The following is a 23,270-nucleotide window of genomic DNA, read 5'->3' on the forward strand; positions in this document are numbered from 1 at the left end:
AATTAGCTCCTGCAAATCATCCTTATGGAAAACTCTGGCTACAGAAGGATCTTCTCCTTGAGCAAAAGAACTAGCCTCAGGATCTGGAGAAGAAGAATCCTCCCAGATATGTTCCGCCAGATCTTCCTCTTCTTCTAAGAAGGGCATTTCCTGATCATGAACTGACTCCAAATGCTCCCGCCAATCTCCCTCCCTAGATCTCTTAAGGGGAGGGGGAGCAGACATACTCAAAGGACCTGACTCAGCTGAAGAATCCCCCTTCTGCAGCAAAAAAGCCTGATACATCTGGAGCACAAACTCAGGAGGAAAACCCCCTGCCTGAGTAGGCCCAGCCTGCATCAGTGCTCCTGAAGAAAAAACATCCGAAGTAGGTAACGAAAGATCTGCAGGCTGCAAGGGAGATTGGGAGGACGAATTCAAAATGGCCACCGTTCGCGCTAAAACCGCCGTTCCAGAGTCCGGGGGCGCGCCTGACCCTTCAGCAACCACGGGATCGGAGCGTGCCGGTGAAGAGACCGAACCAGCTGACTGAACCGCTGCAGGCAAAACCGGACCCGAAGCTCCCGCTAGCGCTGTACAATACTTACAAATGCCTGAAGATGAAACATCCCGACGCTGACAAACGGAGCAGCGCTTAAGTTTTTCAGACATCACTGATGCGCGCGTGCACGCGCGTACCCAATTCGCGCCAAAACTGTACTTTTTCTTTTTCCAATAGCGCTCCAATTAAACACACAAATCCCCCGAAAACAAACAGTGATGGGAGCCAGACCAGGTAAAGAAAACTGTACTTTTTATGTTTCCCTGCTGATGGAAACGCTAACCAGCCACACCACACACACTTGACAGTAACAGAGCTGCCTGCTCATTTAATCAATGGGGACTTAAGAGGTCCGTGGCATTAAAACAAATTTAGCTTCTTTTCACATCTGGCTGCCTCTCTCAAAGGTAAAATCCCCTTGCTAATCAAAGGGCAACCCTTCCCTTAGAAATTGAATTAAATAATAAGGGAGGTGGGGAGGAAAAAGGGGGGAGGGACCCGGGGCACCCGAGTTTTCACCCCTGAGGCTGAAAGTCAACCAAGCTGAAAAGAAAACCTAACAAGCCTCAAAGAATTCCTGTGGCACAGAATAAAAGCAGAATAAAGGCAGAATAAAGCCAACAATAAAGAAAAAGCTGAAAGACAATAGAGACTAATGGGCTCACTCCTACCTGCTGGGAGACTGAGAAAATACTGAGGCTAGGGTCACATGACCAGGGCTCCTATTGGCTTGCTAGAGTCAGAGGTTTTTTTCTCAGTCTCCAACCTGCTGGTAGGCATGCACAACCCATCAGTCCAATCCTGGGCCGGTCCGGAGGGATGCTAAGGAAAAACACATTAAGCTGAACACCTCAAAAAACTTTCCTTCAAAGCTGGAGCTCTCTACTTCAGGGATTCCCCAACTGTTGGTCAAGACCCCAAATAGGAATATTTCCCTTTCCGTTGGGCCTCCACTGTGAGCTAATGCCCAGCAGCAAATCAGAGAATGTTCACATATCCTGTCCCCTCCTCCAGCATGGGCTTCCTGTTAATCTGGAAACCTCGCCAAATACTGGGGTCTGTGTGTGCACACTGACACTAAGGATCCTGTGCTAATAGCTGCTAGTAGGGGTAAGAGGAAGTGGATGAGAGAAGGGAAGGGGAGGGAAGTTGGAAGTCTACTATTGTGTTTAACATCATGTAGCATCACGTATATTTTTAAGGGTTAAAAAGGGGGTCATTTTGGATGAAAGTTTAGGAACCACTGCTATACTGCATATTCTATCTTGCAGATTTATCCCGATGTGCTCTTCTTCCCCTCTCTTAGTTCACAATGGAGAAATTAGATCTTACCTGCTAATTTTCTTTCCATGAATCCTCACCTCACCCCCCGCCCGCCCCCCCCTCCCCCCCCCCGCCAATCCAGATGCTTATGTATGTCTTCCTCTGCCAGCAGATGGAGACTGAGGACCACTGACTAGCGGCATCCTACAACAGAGGTTCTCAACCTAGTCCTCGGGACACACCTAGCAAATCAAGTTTTCAGGACAGCCACAATGAATATGCATGAGATAAGTTTGCATGTACTGCCTCCGCTGTAGGCAAATCTCTCTCATGCATATTAACTGTGGGTATCCTGAAAACCTTACTGTGGCGAAAGAGGACTTATGCCTGTGATCTATATCAGTTTTTTATTTTTTTGATATGTATTTCCCTTAACTGACCAACAGATGGTGCCTGTTCTATGCTTTAGGGCCACAGTTGTTTTCCTTTCACCTTATCTTCCACAGGAAGAGAGGGAGGCCCTGAGGGAAAGTAACCTGCAGTGCCATTGGCCAGATACTTTAAAAGTTAATGCTCTGGGCTTGGATTGGCTCTGGAGTTCAAAATTCAGCCAGAAGGTAATGGATCTCCACCAGACTCAGCAAGGGAGTAAGGTAAGGAACTCTACACTGAGACCCTGTTCAAAGATTGTGAGCAGTTAATTTTCCTGAACTCCCCAGGTGCTACACAGGTAAGTAATACAGTGTTTAGATAGTTTAATGTTGATCCTTGCTCAGTTACTTGTTATCGTTTGCTAATATCATCTATTTTTTTCCATAGTTCACTGTTCCATTCTTTTTCTAATAATAAACCAATTAGTTTATTACCTCTGTTGTCCTGGACTGACAAAGAATCCTGGTGGTTTGTGTTTTGGGTCTGTGGGTGTTTTCTAAGAGCTGTGGGACCTCTGGGGTTGTGGCCCCAATGTCCTTAGAAATCACCAGGGAGATACCTTGTGGGTGGGGGACTCACCCAGAAGCAAGTGGGACCCAGCAGGCGGATGAGTAGAGTATGTCAGTGTAGAACACATACATAGGTGCAGGCGGGCCTCAGCAGTGCTGGGACAGACCCTCCAGATGGCTGCAGGGTTATCCCAGGAGGGTGCTAGGCGTTTTGCGGCACTGACTAGCTAAGCGTGTCCTGAAGACTGGGTTGAGAGCCCCGTCCTACAAGCATCACTTACCAGTCAGTATTTTGATAACACGGTAATATAGTAAATGTCTGCAGCTAAAGACTTGTATGGCCCATCCAGTCTTCCCAACCAGGCAGTCAGAGTTGCACCTTCCACTTTGTGTGGGTTGCACTTCTTGGTTAAACACTTATATCACAAACATGGCAGTCAGCAATTCACCATAATAATCATATAAAGGGATTTATATATGATGCGATCTTGGAATACAATATCACTACACCATGTCTTCCCCTCCCCCACTGAGAGAGACAGAAAGACAGAGAGAGACTGAACTTGGTGGGGGGGAGGGGGGAAGAGATGCTGGACTAGTTTTTGGAATGTTCATTTGCCAGAACTGGTGTTTAAACAACAGCATGAAATATAAGAAATAACGCTAACTGTGCTGATTTTCTAAGCACATAATACTAAAAGAGGTAACAGGCCACTCTGCATTTAAGTGGCTGCAGTTGCATTCCTTCATATTCAGAAGACGGTTTGCACTTCTCTCATTCATATGTGCTACTTATTTTAGTTTTTATTTGTTATGTGCTTAGAAAAGTGCCTTGGTTCATTGGGGAATACTTAAGAAAAAAAAAATTCTTCACAGAAGTGGGCAAGTAGCCCATCGTGACCAATCAAGTTCATCTTTTATTGTCTGGGAAAATGAAACAAGGAATCTGACTAGTCACTATGGGGAAGTTATTCACTTTTGTGGAGAACTTTTTCTCCTGTATTAATAATAGACCCATCTGTAAGTTTCATTGTTCATTTTTACTCAGTTTGTAAGAACACCACACCAGACAAGGGCCAGACAGTTTATATGGGAGTGAAAAATAACTTTTGTTCTGAATGCCATTTCCAAAGATGTGTACATATTGTATATGTTGCCAAGTTAGTTAACTGTTTAATAATAAAATGCCCATTTCAAAATCTCTACTGATCAGTAGTCAGGGGTACTCGGTTGAAATTTGCTAGACTTAGGGGGTATTTGGCTTGAGGTTGGGAAACACTGCTTTCATGCATCACTAACAACAGGAGGTACCACTCCACTCAGGTTATCAATAGCTTCGTTTCAACATTCCTTGGCTCTTGGTCTCTCCTTGCCAAGTGACATAAGCTACTGCCCTAGCGTTGTATATAATCATCCGTAATGACCTGTGCTCCACCAGCGGCCAAAAAAAAAACACCTGTAAAGCCCTTGTTTACAAGCAACTGATGCCCAACAAGGCCCCATCTCTGATCAACATCCCTGGGCTTCTCTGACAATGGGCATCCCAACCACTGAGACTGGCATCAGTTAATGCCAAAATCCAATCTGGAGCTTACGAGTCATTCTCTCAAGTTCAACAACCAAAGCCACCATGCAGTTGTACCTACTTCCCTAGGGGTAGAACTGCATCCCAATCCTGACTCTGAGGAGACTATTAGAAAAGTAATACCTTCGGCAAGAGACGAATATAAGCCCTAGCCCATGAAATCAAATCCGAAGTGGCCACCATTGAGTCTAGAACGTTAATATAATCCCAGGCCCCTGGCGTGACTTTTTTTTTTTTTTTAACACAAACTCCTGATCTGTCCCTGCAATATGCTCTTCCCTTCCATAGTCATAAACACCTTCCCCAACAGGTATCCAATCAGGCTCCCAAATTCTTTCATCTGCAATGGTATCAGCTTGCTCTTGGCTGCGTTGACCGCTCAGCTCCTCAATGAAACCGTTTCACATAAGTCATGGATCTCTGACTCTCCTAGAACTAATTTGCTCCAATTAACCAGTAGTCCAAATATAGATCAATACTGGTGTCATAACTACATTCACCTTCAAGAAAGTCCTCGGGGTCATAACCAAAACAAATGGAAACACACAAAATTGCATGTGCTGCCCCAGAACAGCAAACCTGCTTGAGCTCTGCTTGAATAGGAATATGTAAATAGGTCTCCGTCAAGTCCAACAATATAGGAACTTTTCATAGCGGACTACCACTATCAGGGACTTCAGTGTCTCTGTGAAGAACCTTGGAGTTCTTAAAGCCTTGTTTGCCTTCTTGAGATCCAAGATAGGCTGAAACATACCCTCCTTCTTGGGCACGACAAAGCAGATAGAATACTATCCCACCCCCTGCTTGTCCCAAAGCTCTGGGACAATCACTTCTAACTGCAAACGCCTGTCAAGCGTGGACAACCACCTCCAGAAGGTGACACAAAAAAAAAAAAGTCAGAGAGGACTGGCCAACTCAAGGGTGTAATCTTTGCACATTACTTCGAGGACCCCAAACCTCATTGTGGACCTCTGATCCAACTTGAGCTACCAGTTCCAGGGTCTCAGATTTCTCTGTGACTGCCCCAAAAACACTGGCCCTGGGATGGGAACCTACCCCAATGGGAACTTCTCACCCTACCTGGCCTATACCTTCTGGCATCCCTAAAGTGGACCCTACCTGACAGAATATGCAGCACCCTAGAGTGATCCTCTGGCAGCCTGGGTATCTTGAAATCCACCAAACTCTTCACCCACTTCTTGAAGTCCTCTCAAAAACAGCAATTTTTCTTTAAAGGGAAGTTTACTAAGATGCCCTTGAAGGCCACATCTGCCATCCAACTCCTCAGCTAAAGGAACCAGCATATAGCTACCAAAAGGGCCATATTCTAAGGAGATGTCTGAATAAGGTTATGAAGGCTAGCTCCATCTCTGGCCTAGCCACCCAAGAGTCCTGCTCAACTGCTTTCAGTGACCCCTCAGGCAATTGCTCTGTCCACCTCAAAGGCTTGTTCCAGCAACATCTCCATATGATGGTTCTGCAGATACTTCAGGGCTGCACCCCCTTCCACTGGATGAGTAGTCTTCTTTTAACTGCCAATTCCAGGGCATCTACGTTTGAGAGACACAATATTTCCCTTTCACCAAGCTGGAATACAACATTGCCATCAATCTCATCACCTTCAACACAGCATCCATGGTGTCCCACTCTATTGCTATTATCTCCTTAAATCACCCTATGCATCAGGAAGGCCTGAGCTGGCATCTTAAAACCTTCCAGTAGCAGACCTTTTCCCTTTGCACTCTCTGCCAGCTTCATCTCTGAAATCTTCAAAGTTGTAAGCACCTGGGCTATCAAGGAGGACAGCTAGTCTCTATAAAAGATCCTGACCACATTGGCATCCACCCTGGAGGAACTTCCTCTTCTTCTAGCTATCCCTCCTGCTCTCCAGACAAGGTTCCACCAATCTCAATAATTCTGCCTTCAGAAATTTCTCATCCAGGCCTAACTTAGGCTTTATTTTCTGCCAATGAGGGCATTTCCTTTGGGGAGAGGGGGGAGATTTTGTCCCCTTGTTGCCTCCAACTGGCCTTCAGCCACCAGACCTTTGCTCAAGCAGAAAACCTTATACATGAGCAACACAAAGTCAGGGGAATACCACTGCACAATGTGCTCCACCACTGAGAAGGAGAAATTAGGTCTTACCTGCTAATTTTCTTTCCTTTAGGCCCTCCAGACTGCTCAAGATGCTTGGGATATGCATGCCTATCAGTAGATGGAGACTGAGAACACTGAACTCTGAGAACTGTTTAAGAATCCTGTGTAGGACAAAAAGCCCTTTCCCTTTGCCAGAAGCCAAATATCATTTCATATTGTTCTACTGCATGGAGGTCTCACTTTGTTTAGTTTTTTTTTTTTTTTTTGGAAAGTACTAGAATAAACCTTAACAGTCTGAAAGAGCTGAACAACAAGGAACAACTAAACCAAATAAGATACACTGTAAGCCAGAATTTCATCAAGTGTCTGGTATCTCCCAAACGACAAGTTCAAGTCTTGTCCCTGTTTTCCTTCTAGACACTGGGTAGGCTCTTGACTGGTCTTGGAGGGCTTAAAAGGAAAGAAAATTAGTAGGTAAGACCTAATTTCTCCTTCCTTAGTGGCTGTCACGGAACACCTAGCACCCACCTGGGGCTAACCCAGCGGCCACCTAGAGGGTCTGTCCCAGAACTTCTCAGGACACTACAACCTGTGCACGTGCTCTACTCTGGCATACCCTTCCCTCCCACCTGCTGGGTTAAGCTTGCCTCTGTGTGAGTCTCCCACCCGCAACTTAATTCCTTACCTCGGCCTTAGTACCTGCAACTTAGACAGCCACGCTGTTAACACAGTGCATGTGGGAAGCAGGGCGGTAGAAATGCTTGGTGCTCCTTTGTTGACTTTGCGGGGAGCCATAGTCAGTAGTAGTGGCAGCTGCATATCCAAGGTACTGCAAGTGGAAAGTTAGGTACAGGCAGCTACCATTAGTAAAGTTACGGCAGGCCCCTTGATTCCGGATCCATCTATGGCAGGAACAGCTGCCATTTTGGATTTGGCTCAGCATTTGGATGTCCCTCCTCATTTAACCCCAGAGGATTCTATCCTGGTTCCTGCAGTTGCTGGTGATACAAGTTTACTGTGTATGTGGAATGGGGGGGGGGGGTGAATTCCCTCAGAGTTCATTTGGACCCTTTACAAGGCCTGGCACTCAGGGGGATCTGTGGGATGAGGCAGCCACTCCAGGGGAGGGTCAAGCTCCTCAACTGGCCAAACCTCCTAGGGTGAACTGGGCTGAGGACTTGGTGGATTTTGAGCAGGATATTTATAGTGAGGAATTCTTAGATCCCAAGAACCACCAGTGGCCACAGGCAACCCAAGGCATACCCAAGCATCTAGACCCCTGATGGCGAACCTATGACACGCGTGTCAGCACTGACACGCGTAGCCATTTTCGATGAAACGCGGCGCCGCCGCAGTGTGGTCCGCCCTCCCTCCTCGCTCCCGGAAACTAACCTTAAAGCCTCCTTTCACGTCGCAGAAAGCAGCAGCAGGGCAGGCCACTCCTTCCTTCCGTGTCCCGCCCTCGCCTGACGTAACGTCCGCGAGGGCAGAGCACAGGAGGAGGAGAGGTCTGCCCTGCTGCTGCTTGCTGCGACGTGAAAGGAGGCTTTAAGGTTAGTTCTGGGCCCGGTAGCAGGTGGAGGGGGGCCCCAGCGACCTCGGGTGGGCAGCGATCTCGGGTAGGGGGGGGCCCGGGGGCGGTCCTAGTAGATTTTTCTCGAAGTGACACACCACCCGAGTTATGCTCGGTTTTTTGGCGAATTTTGACACACCAAGCTCAAAAGGTTGCCCATCGCTGATCTAGACTGATCTAGTGCGACAATAAGGAACACACAGACAAGAAATCTGATTTCTGTGCTTTTGCACTACTTGTAGCACTCTAGAACCCACATCTCTTACTCCCAGACATTACCTCACTCTCCGCTCTTAAGTGCAAACCGAAACATCTTTTCTCCAATTTGCCTCCACCAATAGAATCTGATCTACTATCTTGTATACTGATCTGTTTACCTTATGATTCTCTTTTATGTCTCTTACTTTAATTTTAAAAGGTGCCAAGGCCAGCACATCATACAAAGCTGAAATAAAATACAGTACTTTGTCCTACGCATGTTGTGGGACAAAGAACAGCTATTTTGCAAAGTAGGTTGTTTCACTTGCCTTGGAGGGATCCATGATTACTGTAGGCACAAAATTCAGGAAGATGTGGTTGCAGTCTGTACGAACACTGGTATTATTGAAAGCCACCTCCAGTTCATCCATGGCTTCCAGAAGCAGGCGTTCACCTTCATTTTGAAGATACTCAAAGGAAGCTTCCTGCAAACAAGGCAACATACCTATGAATTGGTGCCATCAAGCAGCTGCAAGAAAACTTTTTTTTTTTTAAAACCCACACCCAATGATGAGTATGCCTTCAAAAGACACCTAAAAAGACGTTTTAAAATCCATTTTCTGTTATATATTTACAATTGATTCATGACCATCTTTAGCTAGAATAAAATTGTAAATTAATACAAACATTAATATCAGCTTCCTAGTGCTGGGGTATTTCCATGTGTGTGTGTGTGTGTGCAAATTGACCTCAGATGATACAACTACTTTCACGTACTAAGTTACTGATTGCTGACATCTGATATTCAGTTTTTACTTAAAAACTAACCCTTTTGTTGCAGCTCCAGGTTTACTGAGCTTTTATCTGAAGGTTCCAGAACTTGAAGAGATCTTTGTGGCTACCAGAACTCAGAATAAATATATCTGCCATGAGCTTCTGAACAAGTTCCTGAAACTTTAGTCCTAGTCTCATTCTTATCTGTTAATGAGTAGGGTAACTATAAACGTCAGGATTCATCCTTTGGTAGGCCCTACACAACCAAGCCTATTGAGATCCACTATAACAAATAGATTTTAAAACTTCTGTAAGTCCTATGTGGTTATGACTGCAGAAGAAAGAGGAGGAAGCAGCAGGTAACAAGTGCTATTTACCAACAAACCCTGCCAACTAGGACAATGCACAGAGGTGTGGGGAGACCAGACAGGATTCTATGGATAGCAATGGCTCTGGTCTTCCCCATTCCCCTAACCCCATTCTTCTTTCTGACAGCAGCTCACTTACCAGGGTAAAAAAATCTGCCCTGGGACAGTCAATTAGTATATCTGAGAGGTCCCTCCTAAACATTTGAGCTCTAGGCACATATCTAGTCCATCTACACCAGGGGGTGAGCAACCACTGTCCTCAAGGACCTCAACCCCGGATTTTTTCAAGATTTTCACAAAGAATATGCTTGTGATTCATTCGCATCTACTGTTTCCATTGTATGCAAATAGATCTCATGCATATTGATTGTGGAACTCTTTAAAAAAACCAACTAGGTTGTGGCCCTCAAGGACCATGGTTGCCCACCCTCAATCTACATTTTAATCCTGCCCTGCCCTAGAGGACAGACTGAGTCTGCCCTGGTTTTACTTCTCTGCAAAAAGGAATTTGTCATTCTGGCTTCCCTACTGATTTCACTATGAAAAACAGAACTATATCACCCTGAACGCAATGATATAAAACCAAGACAGGCTCAGACTGGATCTCTCTTGCCACCCCATTTATAAGTCATGTTTTGATGCCTAAATGAATCATTCTCACTGTGAATTTACAATACATTTGTATCAACTTTCAATTCCCCACCAACTAGTTTTTAAAAAGTATTCTTTATTTTTGTACTTCACTTACTAGAAAATTATAAAATAAATGTTATATGGTATTCAACCTTGTCAATACTTAATAGGTCGACAAGATGTTTGTAGCCAAATCATACAGGATATTGCATGTAAAAAGATTAGTCAAACGTGTTACCTTTGTAATTAGATCAGAATGTCTAATGATGGCACGTATGAAAAACCTGTAGTCTGTAACCTCTGTTCCATCTTCAACTTTGGCAGCTCCTAGGTAGAGGTGCATCTTGTGGTTGGCACAAGGCACAGCAGTCAAATCAAAATTGCGCATTCGGCTCAGCTCCAATTGAAATGCTAGTGCTGGCTCCAAATGGCGATAAATCCGGTCTTCCGCAAACTGCATGGGAATGAGGAACCAGTCAAGAAGGTATTAGTCTGTACCACCATTATTCCAACTATGTTTATGTTTACTGAGTACTTGCTGTACTGCCTTTCAATACAAAACATCAAAGCAGTTTACATAAATAAGCAAAAAAAAAAAAAAAGAAAGGAACGCCAATAATCTAGAAGATAGTGGATCATCCATAGCAAAAGTCAAAGATAACAAGGTTAGCAAGAAAAGAGGGAGGGAAACAGAAGTGCTGAGGGCATCCACTTTTAGCAGAATGCCCTCAGAGATCATTGAAAGCCAGCAAAAACAGCCGACTACCAGACACACCACACAATTAATGTGGGTATACATGTCTACATTAGACTTATTTATTTATTATGCAATCCTGTATCCCACTGTTATCCAAAAACAAGTTTCGGTTCAAAGTGGCTTAGAGTTTACACTGAAATTGTAGTAGTGTTTTACAGCTGTGATTTGACAAGGTCATTTGTGGCCTGTGTGATTAGCTATAGAATTATTTGAAGAGGTATGTTTTCAGTTCTTTCCTGAAATGGAGGTAGTTAGTGATGCTTCCTATGGCTTTTGGTATTGAGTTCCATCATTTGGATCTCAGTTAGCTGAAACCTGCTGTGTAGATGGTTTTGTACGTTATGTTCCTGCAGTTGGGTAGGTGGAGCAGCAGGTAGCTTCCGGATTCTGGGCTTGATTTCTTGGGGATAATTCGATCATATTTTGCATGTATTCAGGTGCCATTCCAAATACTATCTTGAAGATGAGGGTGCTAGCTTTAAAGAGTAGTCTAGCCTTGATTGGTAGGCAGTGTAGTGTTTTGAGTAGTGGGGTAGCTCTTTCATTATTTCAAGTTTTTGAATATAAGTCTTGATAAATCAAAAATAATTGATAAACAAAAAATAAAATTAGAGCGGATCAAGACTAATAGTATGACATTAGTTTAGGTATCATAGGGTGTACACCCTATGATACCTAAACTAATGTCATATTATTAGTCTTGATACATTTTATTTTTTTGTTTTTTATCAATTATTTTTGATTTATGATTATAGGGATTCCCGTTTGAGCTGGTTTTTTCTTGACTTTTATGCACCATATGTAACATTTTTGTTTACATTTATCTTCATTTATTTTTATTTTCATTATTTATCTTTCATTTTCATTTTGTCATAATTTTTCTCTTATTTATTTTTAATTCATTTTTCTTTTTTTTTAGTTCGATACATACTACCCCATTTTTCATTTTTGGTAACATAGAGTATTATTTGATTGTGTCCATGCTCACTTTTTTATAGTTGCCCCTTTACGAAGGTTTCAAATAAGTTATGTGCCCTTTTATCTCATTTATACATTTTTTTATACATATTTGTATTGAAGTTCATAACCTATACCAGTGCCCTTGCTTTGCTGTTATGTGATGTCAGATCTTATTATGCTTTTATATATATGTTTATATGCACTGTCATACAATTGTTGCATTACATAGACTTCTTTTATATATATACTAGCCTTTGAGCCCGTAAAAACGGGCTATTATAGGAAGGGGGGGTTGAAAGGCCCGCCCCCGCCGCCGAGTTCGCCACTGCCCCTCCCCGTCCGAATTCGCGCCCCCCCCCCCCCCCCCCGAGCCGTCACCACCCACCTTCCACCTGGCCGGGCCCTCGCTCCGCTATTGAAACAGCAAGGGTCCGGGAACACAGCACTGAGCTCTGCTGAACTGCCGACATCGCCCTTCCTTCTTCTTCTCTGCCTGTCCCGCCCTCGTGTGACGTAACGTCGTCGAGGGCGGGACAGAGGCAGAGAAGAAGAAGGAAGGGCGATGTCGGCAGCTCAGCAGAGCTCAGTGCTGCGTTCCCGGACCCTCGCTGTTTCAATAGTGGAGCGAGGACCCGACTGGGTAGAAGGTGGGTGGCGGCGACTCGGGTGGGGGGAGCGTTAGACGGCGGTGTCCCTCCCTCAGAAATGCGCAGTACAGACCCTCTCTGTTCCACCCCCCTGTCATCACGTATTGACGTGGGAGCGGGGCAGAGAAGGTCTCTACTGCGCATTTGCGAGTGAGTACGACACTCGCCTTTTATATATATTGATTTTCTTATATATGCTCTTTTATGTACATGTGTGTGTGTATAGTGAATGATACATACCTGTAGCAGGTGTTCTCCGAGGACAGCAGGCTGATTGTTCTCACGACTGGGTGACGTCCGCGGCAGCCCCCACCAACCGGAAGCAGCTTCGCGGGCGGTCCGCACGCAGGGCACGCCCACCGCTCATGCGCGGCCGTCTTCCCGCCCGTGCGCGACCATTCCCGCCAGTTGAATGACAAGCAAAAATGATGAAACGCAACTCCAAAGGGGAGGAGAGAGGGTAGGTGAGAACAATCAGCCTGCTGTCCTCGGAGAACACCTGCTACAGGTATGTATCATTCACTTTCTCCGAGGACAAGCAGGCTGCTTGTTCTCACGACTGGGGTATCCCTAGCTCTCAGGCTCATTCAAAACAAGAACCCAGGTCAATTGAACCTCGCAACGGCGAGGATACAACAGAAAATTGACCTACGAAGAACAACTAACTGAGAGTGCAGCCTGACCAGAATAAAAGCGGGTCCTGGAGGGTGGAGTTGGATTTACACCCCAAACAGATTCTGCAGCACCGACTGCCCGAACCGACTGTCGCGTCGGGTATCCTGCTGGAGGCAGTAATGTGATGTGAATGTGTGGACAGATGACCACGTCGCAGCCTTGCAAATCTCTTCAATAGTGGCTGACTTCAAGTGAGCCACCGACGCTGCCATGGCTCTGACACTATGAGCCGTGACATGACCCTCAAGAGTCAGCCCAGCCTGGGCATAAGTGAAGGAAATGCAATCTGCTAGCCAATTGGAGATGGTGCGTTTCCCGACAGCGAACCCTAGCCTGTTAGGGTCGAAAGAAAAACAATTGGGTGGACTGTCTGTGGGGCTGTGTCCGCTCCAAATAGAAAGCCAATGCTCTCTTGCAGTCCAATGTGTGCAACTGACGTTCAGCAGAGCGGGTATGCGGCCTGGGAAAGAATGTTGGCAAGACAATTGACTGGTTAAGATGGAACTCAGACACCACCTTCGGCAGGAACTTTGGGTGAGTGCGGAGCACTACTCTGTTGTGATGAATTTTTGTATATGGAGCATGAGCTACCAGGGCTTGAAGCTCACTGACCCTACGAGCTGAAGTAACTGCCACCAAGAAAATGACCTTCCAGGTCAAGTACTTCAGATGGCAGGTATTCAGTGGCTCAAAAGGAGGTTTCATCAGCTGGGTGAGGACGACGTTGAGATCCCTTGACACTGCAGGAGGCTTGATAGGGGGCTTTGACAAAAGCAAGCCTCTCATGAATCGAACGACTAAAGGCTCTCCAGAGATGGCTTTACCTTCCACACGATAATGGTAAGCACTAATCGCACTAAGGTGATTCCTTACTGAGTTGGTCTTGAGACCAGACTCTGATAAGTGCAGAAGGTATTGAAGCAGGTTCTGTGCAGGGCAAGAACGAGGTTCTAGGGCCTTGCTCTCACACCAGACGACAAACCTCCTCCACTTGAAAAAGTAACTCTTTTTAGTGGAATCCTTCCTAGAGGCAAGCAAGACACGGGAGACACCCTCAGACAGACCCAACGCAGTGAAGTCTACGCCCTCACAATCCAGGCCGTGAGAGCCAGGGACTGAAGGTTGGAGTGCAGCAACGCTCCGTCGTTCTGCGAAATGAGAGTCGGAAAACACTCCAATCTCCACGGTTCTTCGGAGGACAACTCCAGAAGAAGAGGGAACCAGATCCGACGGGGCCAAAAGGGCGCTATCAGAATCATGGTGCCGCGGTCTTGCTTGAGCTTCAGTAAGGACTTCCCCACCAAAGGTATGGGAGGATAAGCATACAGGAGGCCGGTCCCCCAATGAAGGAGAAAGGCATCCGACGCTAGCCTGCCGTGTGTCTGAAGTCTGGAACAGAACAGAGGCAGCTTGTGGTTGGTCTGAGAGGCGAAAAGGTCCACCGAGGGGGTGCCCCACTCTCGGAAGATCTTGCGTACCACTCTGGAATGGAGCGACCACTCGTGCGGTTGCATGACTCTGCTCAGTCTGTCGGCCAGACTGTTGTTTACGCCTGCCAGGTATGTGGCTTGGAGGAGCATGCCGAACTGGCAAGCCCAACGCCACATCCCGACGGCTTCCTGACACAGGGGCGAGATCCGGTGCCCCCCTGCTTGTTGACGTAATACATTGCAACCTGATTGTCTGTCCGAATTTGGATAATTTGACAGGACAGCCGATCTCTGAAAGCCTTCAGTGCGTTCCAGATCGCTCGGCGCTCCAGGAGGTTGATCTGAAGATCCTTTTCCTGGAGGGACCACAGTCCCTGGGTGTGGAGCCCATCGACATGAGCTCCCCACCCCAGGCGAGATGCATCCGTCGTCAGCACTTTCGTGGGCTGTGGAATTTGGAATGGACGTCCCAGGGTCAAATTGGTCCGAATGGTCCACCAGTGCAGTGAAGTGCGGCAACTGGTGGAGAGGCGGATGACATCTTCTAGATTCCCAGTGGCTTGAAACCACTGGGAAGCTAGGGTCCATTGAGCAGATCTCATGTGAAGACGAGCCATGGGAGTCACATGAACTGTGGAGGCCATATGACCCAGAAGTCTCAACATCTGCCGAGCTGTGATCTGCTGAGACGCTCTGGTCCGTGAAGCCAGGGACAGGAGGTTGCTGGCCCTCGCTTCGGGAAGGAAGGCCCGAGCCGTCTGGGTATTCAGCAGAGCTCCTATGAATTCCAGAGACTGGGCTGGCTGGAGATGGGACTTTGGGTAATTTATCACAAACCCCAGCAGCTCCAGGAGTTGAATAGTGCACTGCATAGACCGGAGGGCTCCCGCCTCCGAGGTGTTCTTGACCAGCCAATCGTCGAGATATGGGAACACGTGCACTCCCAGCTTGCGTAGATACGCCGCTACCACCACGAGGCACTTTGTAAACACTCGTGGGGCGGAGGCGAGCCCAAAGGGCAGCACACAATACTGAAAGTGCCGTGCGCCCAGGCGGAATCTGAAATACTGTCTGTGAGCTGGCAGTATCGGGATGTGAGTGTATGCGTCCTTTAAATCCAGGGAACATAGCCAATCGTTTTTCTGAATCATTGGCAGAAGGGTGCCCAAGGAAAGCATCCTGAACTTCTCTTTGACCAGGAATTTGTTCAGGCCTCTCAGGTCTAGGATGGGACGCATCCCCCCTGTTTTCTTTTCCACAAGGAAGTACCTGGAATAGAATCCCTGCCCTTCTTGCCCGGGTGGTACGGGCTCGGCCGCATTGGCGCTGAGAAGGGCGGAGAGTTCCTCTGCAAGTACCTGCTTGTGATGGGAGCTGAAGGATTGAGCTCCCGGAGGATAATTTGGAGGCAGGGAGGCCAAATTCAGGGCGTATCCGCACCGCACTATTTGGAGAACCCACTGGTCGGAGGTTATGAGAGGTCACCTTTGGTGAAAAAATTTTAACCTCCCTCCGACCGGCAGATCGTCCGGTACGGACACTTTGAGGGCGGCTATGTTCCCGTGGATCCAGTCAAAAGCCCGTCCCCGGCTTTTGCTGTGGAGGCGCAGGGGGCTGCTTAGGCGCACGCTGTTGACGAGAACAAGCGCGCTGGGGCTGTCCCTGTGCCTGACGAGGCCTTCGGGCCGGCTGGGTGTACCTACGCTTGGCAAAAGAATAGGGCACAGCCTGCCGGGCCCGGGAAAAACGTCCACCTGCTGAGGTGGATGCTGAAGGCGCCCGGTGGGAGAGCTTGTCGAGGGCGGTTTCCCGCTGATGCAGTTGGTCCACCAGCTGCTCGACCTTCTCACCAAAAATATTATCCCCCCGGCAAGGGACGTCGGCCAGTCTCTGCTGGGTGCGGTTGTCCAGCTCAAGAGGCACGCAGCCATGAGAGCCTGCGCATCACTATACCTTGGGCCGCAGCACGAGATGCCACGTCACAGGTGTCATAGATACCCCTGGACAGGAACTTTCTGCACGCCTTCAGCTGCCTGACCACCTCCTGATAAGGCCTGGACTGCTCCGGCGGGAGCTTGTCAACCAGGTCCGCCAGTTGCTTCACATTGTTCCGCATGTGGATGCTCGTGTAGAGCTGGTAAGACTGGATGCGGGTCACGAGCATGGAAGATTGGTAGGCCTTCCTCCCAAACGAGTCCAGAGTGCGAGACTCCCGCCCCGGGGGCGCCGAGGCGGTATCCCTCGAACTCCGTGCCCTCTTGAGAGCAGAATCCACGACCGCCGAGTCATGAGGCAATTGGGGCCGCATTAACTCTGGGTCCGAGTGAATTCTGTACTGGGACTCTGCTTTCTTGGAGATGGTGGGATTAGATAATGGTCGCGTCCAGTTCCGAAGCAATGTCTCCTTAAGGACATTGTGCAACGGCACCGTGAAGGACTCTCTAGGTGGTGATGGATAGTCGAGGACCTCGAGCATCTCAGCCCTCGGCTCATCCACAGAGACCACGGGGAAGGGTATGCAAATAGACATGTCCCTGACAAAGGAGGCAAAGGAGAGGCTCTCAGGAGGCGAGAGTTTCCTCTCTGGTGAAGGCGTGGGGTCAGAGGGAAGGCCCACAGACTCCTCTGAGGAGAAATATCTGGGGTCCTCCTCCTCCCCCCACGAGGCCTCTTCCTCGGTATCGGACATAAGCTCATGCAGCTGAGTCCTCAACCGGGCCCGGCTCGACGTCGAGGCACCGAGGCCTCGGTGTCGTCGAGCGGTGGACTCCCGCGCCGGCGGGGACGAGGCTCCCTCCGTCGACGGGGACTCCACCTGCGTGGCGGTCGAGACCGGCGCCGCAAGCGGCGGCGGTGTCGAAGGCCTCGGCACCGGGCTAGAGCTCACCGGCGCCACAGTCAACGGCGTCGAGGGCGCAAGCACCCCCGGCGCCGGCACAGCCTGGCGCATCAGCCCTTCCAGGATCCCCGGAAGGATGGCTCGGAGGCACTCGTCCAGGCCCGCTGTCGGGAAAGACGGGGGGGCCGGTAGAGGCGTCGGTGCCGGAAGCTGCTCGGGTCCAGGAGACTGCACCGAAGTGCTGGGGCCCTGACACGTCGGTACCTCCACTACCGAGGGGGACCTTTCCTCTCGACGTTGACGCTTCGGCGTCGACTCCTCTCTGGCACCGAGGGCCGGGTGCACCGATGGGGACCGATGACGGTGCGTCTTCTGTTTTTTGCGGTGCCCGTCATCGGCGCCAGGTGGAACGGAGGAGGAGGAGGTCGATCCCCCTCGATCTCGAGGAGCCGGGTCAGACAGGGTTCGGTCCCGAGGGCCATGAGCAGAGGGAGTGACCGGGGCCGATTGCCCACGCGGCCTCTCACCCCTACCGTCACCGGAGGACCGGCGGGCCGACGGGACCTGTACTCCTGGGGTCGATGCCATCTGTGCCGATTTCGCGGACATCGATACCGGTACCGAAGAACCGGCCGTCGATACCGATGCCATCGAGGTCGACGTCGAGGGGCCGGCGCAAGTTCCAAAAAGACGGTCCCGAAGAACTTGCCTCGCAACCTGAGTCTGTTTCCGGAGACCAAGACACAAAGAACACGACTTGATATCGTGCTCCGGCCCGAGGCACTGGAGGCACCAAGCGTGGGTGTCGGTCTGCGAGATAGGCCGGCCGCACCGACCACACTTCTTAAATCCACTCGGGACCTTCGAGGACATCGACGGAAAAATCGCATCGGCGAAGTTAAAGTCGTCGATGGTGGCGGTAAATCACACCTCGAAAAATAAATCGACCGCGCAGCCACAAGGCCCCCGCTAGAAAACGAGGGAAAATTCAGTGCGTTCTCTACTTTTTTTTTTTTAAGAAAAGGAAAAGTTTTGAAGGCGCGCGACACCAAAAACAGAAAATAAGCGAGATTCGCGGACAACGCGACGGTTTTCCGGGGCTGACTAAAGAGAGAGCGGCGACGCACGACTCTCTCCAGCGCGGAAAAGAAAAGACTGGCGGGAAGACGGCCGCGCATGCGCGGTGGGCGTGCCCTGCGTGCGGACCGCCCGCGAAGCTTCTTCCGGTTGGTGGGGGCTGCCGCGGACGTCACCCAGTCGTGAGAACAAGCAGCCTGCTTGTCCTCAGAGAAATATATATATATATATATATATATATATATATATATATATATATACACACACACATTATTTATATTGGACAATGTGTAGCGATATGCTTATTCATGTAATTATTCTAGTATACTCTCTATGTATACTTAGTAATATTCCATATTTTATTGTTTTTTGTCAATTTATATATTTGATATATTATGCTCGTATGTGTGTTATATTTTATTTATTATGATCTATGATAATTATGTATTTGTTCATTGTAGCCCCTGACGCAGCCCTAGGTGGGCAAAACACGGCCTGTGTCGGGCGATTTGTTTGTACGTTATGTTCCTGCAGTTGGGTAGGTGGAGCAGCAGTAGGTTCTGGATTCTGGGCTTGATTTCTTGGGCATAATTCGATCATATTTTGCATGTATTCAGGTGCCATTCCAAATACTAATCTTGAAGATGAGGGTGCTAGCTTTAAAGAGTAGTCTAGCCTTGATTGGTAGGCAGTGTAGTGTTTTGAGTAGTGGGGTAGCTCTTTCATTATTTCAACTTTTTGAATATAAGTCTTGATGCTGTGCTTTGGACGGTTTGTAGTGATTTTAGCGTGTTTTCCTTACATCATACGTATGCCGCGTTGCAGTAGTCTAGTTGTGATAGTATCATCGCTTGTACCATTATCCAGAATGATTGTCTGGGAAGTACTACCTAGGAGCAAATCACTCAGACCCAGAGGCTGAAAAGTTTATCCATCTACCTGCTGGAGACAGAAAATACTGAGGAACTGGACTAGATGCCAGAGATATCTATCTTTCAGTTTAGTTTTCAGTTCTCTATCTCCACCTGCTGGTTGATGGACAACTATACCACAGCTTCTGGAATAGCAGGAAGCTAGTTAATACAAATGTAGAATAACCCCAGGTAGGACAGCTGAAAGTCTCCTTTTCACACAAAGTTCTCAAGTCACAAAACACCCACTTTAAGAAACTGAAAAAAAAAAAAAAAAAAAGATACAAGAATAGCTCATGTCCAAACCTCGTCTCTTGCTCTGAACGTAAAGAACTTGGGGAATTCCCTCTGAAAAAGGAAAAGAAAAAAAAAATTATACTACAGTCTTGGTATAAATATACTGTATAGTATTCTATTTAAAAGACCCTAGTGGATCCACCCAAAAATAGAGTTTCATAAATATCATGTAGCAATCAAAACCAAATATTCAAAAAAAGTTATTTCGGAGAGTTCTAATTTGTGGTAAGATTTTACTACTCGGACAAAATTCACCAGTATAACATTCCCTGGCAGCATTTGCTTCATTTATCCACCCATTTATAGATTTAGTTATGTTTGCTAGATAGGAGTAACCAATATATGAGTCAGTTGACAACTATTGGTTCAAAGAAACTAGCTTACACTGAACAGGATTTTTGAACACATTTTGACACTTTTGGTCAAGTGGTTTTCTTCTGCTCCTGTGAACTTCCAGCTCATTTAGAATCAAGTTTCGACTGGGGTTACAATGTTGCCAGTCTTCATTTACAACTGACTAGGCTCCTTCCCTCCCTCCACCCAATTCTTAACCCTTTCCTCCACTCATCAGTTCCACTTTAACTATCAGTGTGATGGCTGAATTAGATCTCTATCAGGGGCTACCAGTAGTGGCTCCCTCAACAACCTGGTACAGATGTATGTCACACATCTGGTTACTGTCACTGTTGTGAGCAGACTTCTACTCCTTAGGAGCTGTAAGTGCTATCCCTGCAGAAACTCCAACCCTCTAAAGCAGGGATGAGCAAGGGGCCACAACCCAGATGGATTCTCAAGATTTTTACAATGAATATGTATGAGATTTATTTCATAAAATGGGAGCAGTACATGCAAATCAATCTCGTACATATTCACTGTAGAAATCTTGAAACCCCGATTGGGTTGCAGCCATTGAGGACCATGGTTGCCCACTCCTGCTCTAATGAGTGAGACCCAAATTCCAGAATACGAAGTCAGGTTTCTGACATGACATGAAGCAGTACTCCCATAAAGCCATTAGGCCAGTCCCACTAGGCCTCACTTTATATCTACATTAGATAGCTCTCTCTTGAAAACTAGTTTCAGAGGCCTTTTCAATAACAAAGCTTAAAAATTAAGAGCACCCTAGAGGAGGGCAGCTGTTTAGGTTATGATATTCTAAACTGCCTGCACCGTACTGAAAATGTAAACTGATGTGTTTTACTATAGTTCATTCACTGTACCTTCATCCGGGTGTGTTGAAAATGATACATACTGTCATCAAGTGTTTCTACCAACCTGCTGTGCTATCAGAAACGTGATTCTCCGTAATCCGTAGTCAACCAAAATTGTTTTCTGCATTTAAAAATTCAGAAAAAAAGCCCTTAATTGCACTACTAGAATCCACAATACAAATATTTGTGATAAATATAACATTTTGAGAGTGAAAACACCCTTCAAATTTAGCTGATTGTATGTCTGGACTGTGCTTGTCAGTTGCGTATGTATAATATTTACCCGAATAAGCCATGCACTTTGGGAAACAAGTGATCTATAAATGATTAACACACAAAAGTACCAATAGAAAATGACTGCATGATTCTGTTTTCTCTCCTTTGCAACAAAATCTGGGTCTTAGTTTATAGAGTTAAATTTCTAAATCAGCCCTTGTGAAAACTTGATAGAGCTGTAGCTAGTGTTCTGAGGACAGCAGAATGATCAGTATTACATGTGAATGATGTGACCATATGGAGCCATATATGAATGATGTCCTAGCATTGAATACAAAGCCCAGAAAGCTATTGCAGAAATGAAGCAGCTGTAGGTGAAGTGTCTTCAGTCATAGTATAGCTATGTTTGAAATCTAAGGGAGGGTAGGTCGATGGGTACATGAAACTACTTACTCTGATTGCCACAGATAGCACAAGTATACTGGTAATTAAAATTTTGTTTCCATGAGTCCTTAAGATACTCTCAGCCAGTCAAGTTTTTAGGATACCCACAACAAATAAGCACGAGAGAAGTTTACATACAATGCAGGAAGTACATACAGTTAATCTCATGCATATTTACTATGGATATCAAACACCTGACTGGCTTGGGACTGGGTTAACGCCCGCTCTATGGTAAAACAGTATGAACACCCCCACATGTAGGAGCTCCCAAGTGTCAATGTGGATTCAACACAGGCAGTGTTGCTCTAACGCCTGCATCAGGAGTCCTCAAAAACTGTAGTTCAGGACTTAATGTACAGTTTTCTTTACGCAAACCAAACAAAAACACAAAGAAGGCTCCAAGTAATGTTCCTCACAAGAGTTATCTAATACCCTATAAAAGGAAAGCCAATATTCAGTACTTAACCGCCTAAGTTAAGCGGCCAAATCAGACTGCATATGCATCAGTCCTAGCTTTATGCAGTGTCACTTAGGCGGTTAAGTGCTAATATCACATTTAACCACATAAGATAGCCAGCTGCATAAACCCAGATATTCAATGTCAATGCCCCAACATGGCCAGGCACTGAATATCAGGGGATAACGCTGGTGGACGATAAGAACAATGCTCACTGCCACTGGCTGAATTATCTACCTCTAAAAGAAAATCATGATGCCTCTATCAATCCACAGTGTGGCTACATTGAGTATTTTGTGCAGTTCTAGTGACCCCATCCCCCCCTCCAAAAAATGTGGTGGTGTAGGGCTAAAACTCTGAATCAAGGCACTACAATTCAGCACTGGCCTGCTGGCTTTTACAGACTTGACCATTTTCAGACTTAATGCAGGGACTTGGTACTGTGTAAAGGCCTCGAGGTGCATAAGGAGCCATCCAGTCTGATATAAGCAAAACAACTTGGACATTAACAACTTTTATTTATATTGTTATCAGCATGAACGTCACTACAGGGACTTCAGGTCATCATGTTCCAGACCATCTGGCACTAACAAAAGGTATAAAGACCCCTTCTTTGAAGGTGTTATCAGTTAGCTGGCATGCAAGCTGTTCTCTTGGAACCTCAATAACAGCCATGAGCTGGCTCCAAGCCCTGCCACCCCAATGAAGGCTCATTGATCTGTGGCATTGCTGCCCGAGTCTTCCCGGCTAGGAAGTCCACCTACTGCCTGAATTCCAAATCCTGACTCATCATCATGTACCGGTGATCCTGATCGACCATCAGTGCCTATGATGCTTGCAGATCCAGTGTTTGTGAGCGATACCATCTATCAGGTCTAAACTGTTATCTCCTTAGTGCCTATGAGTGCTTGGGGTTGTTAGATATCCTAATTTTAGGATTAGGTTGAGTGTGCGCTATCTTGGCTTCACTGAGACCCTTTACTATCATGTTGGGTTAGCATAATTCATTGTCTCTGAGTACATCTACAATTATCTGCTGCCAATATGGTACAATAAACAGCTTTTCCTTTTATAACATCTGAGCCTTGTGTCTTACTCTCAGTATAAGGTATAGGTATAAGTGTGCATAATAATAATTGTGGACTGTGAGTTCAGACTGAAGGGAGAGGTAAGTTAGATTAATTTCCAGAGTACTAAAAATACCTTATTCCTCTCATCCATACCAATTCCATTTTGGATTTGGTGATAAATGTGTTTAGTCCCCATAGTGGAATTTAAAAGTAAGGTGTGAAGAAACAGTGTGTTTTAAGCCTGTAAAATGTATTAGATACTTCTACCTGAGCTAGCAGAAATTAGAACAAAAGAAACAAAAAAAC

General features: G+C 46.8%; 1 protein-coding gene across 2 annotated transcripts in view; it reads right to left on the reverse strand.

Moving 5' to 3' along the window:
- Nucleotides 1-23,270, reverse strand: part of ACACB (acetyl-CoA carboxylase beta) — a 341,366-nt gene that overhangs the window by 106,296 nt on the left and 211,800 nt on the right. For both annotated transcript variants that reach the window (XM_030220274.1, XM_030220272.1), the window contains 4 exons: nucleotides 20,842-20,898; nucleotides 19,576-19,617; nucleotides 10,212-10,427; nucleotides 8,528-8,683 (listed from right to left, as the gene is read on the reverse strand). In XM_030220274.1, the coding sequence (XP_030076134.1) occupies nucleotides 8,528-8,683; nucleotides 10,212-10,427; nucleotides 19,576-19,617; nucleotides 20,842-20,898 (471 nt within the window). The remainder of the gene's footprint in view (nucleotides 1-8,527; nucleotides 8,684-10,211; nucleotides 10,428-19,575; nucleotides 19,618-20,841; nucleotides 20,899-23,270) is intronic.

Source organism: Microcaecilia unicolor, chromosome 11 (genome assembly GCF_901765095.1).
Source record: "Microcaecilia unicolor chromosome 11, aMicUni1.1, whole genome shotgun sequence".
NCBI lineage: Eukaryota > Metazoa > Chordata > Amphibia > Gymnophiona > Siphonopidae > Microcaecilia > Microcaecilia unicolor.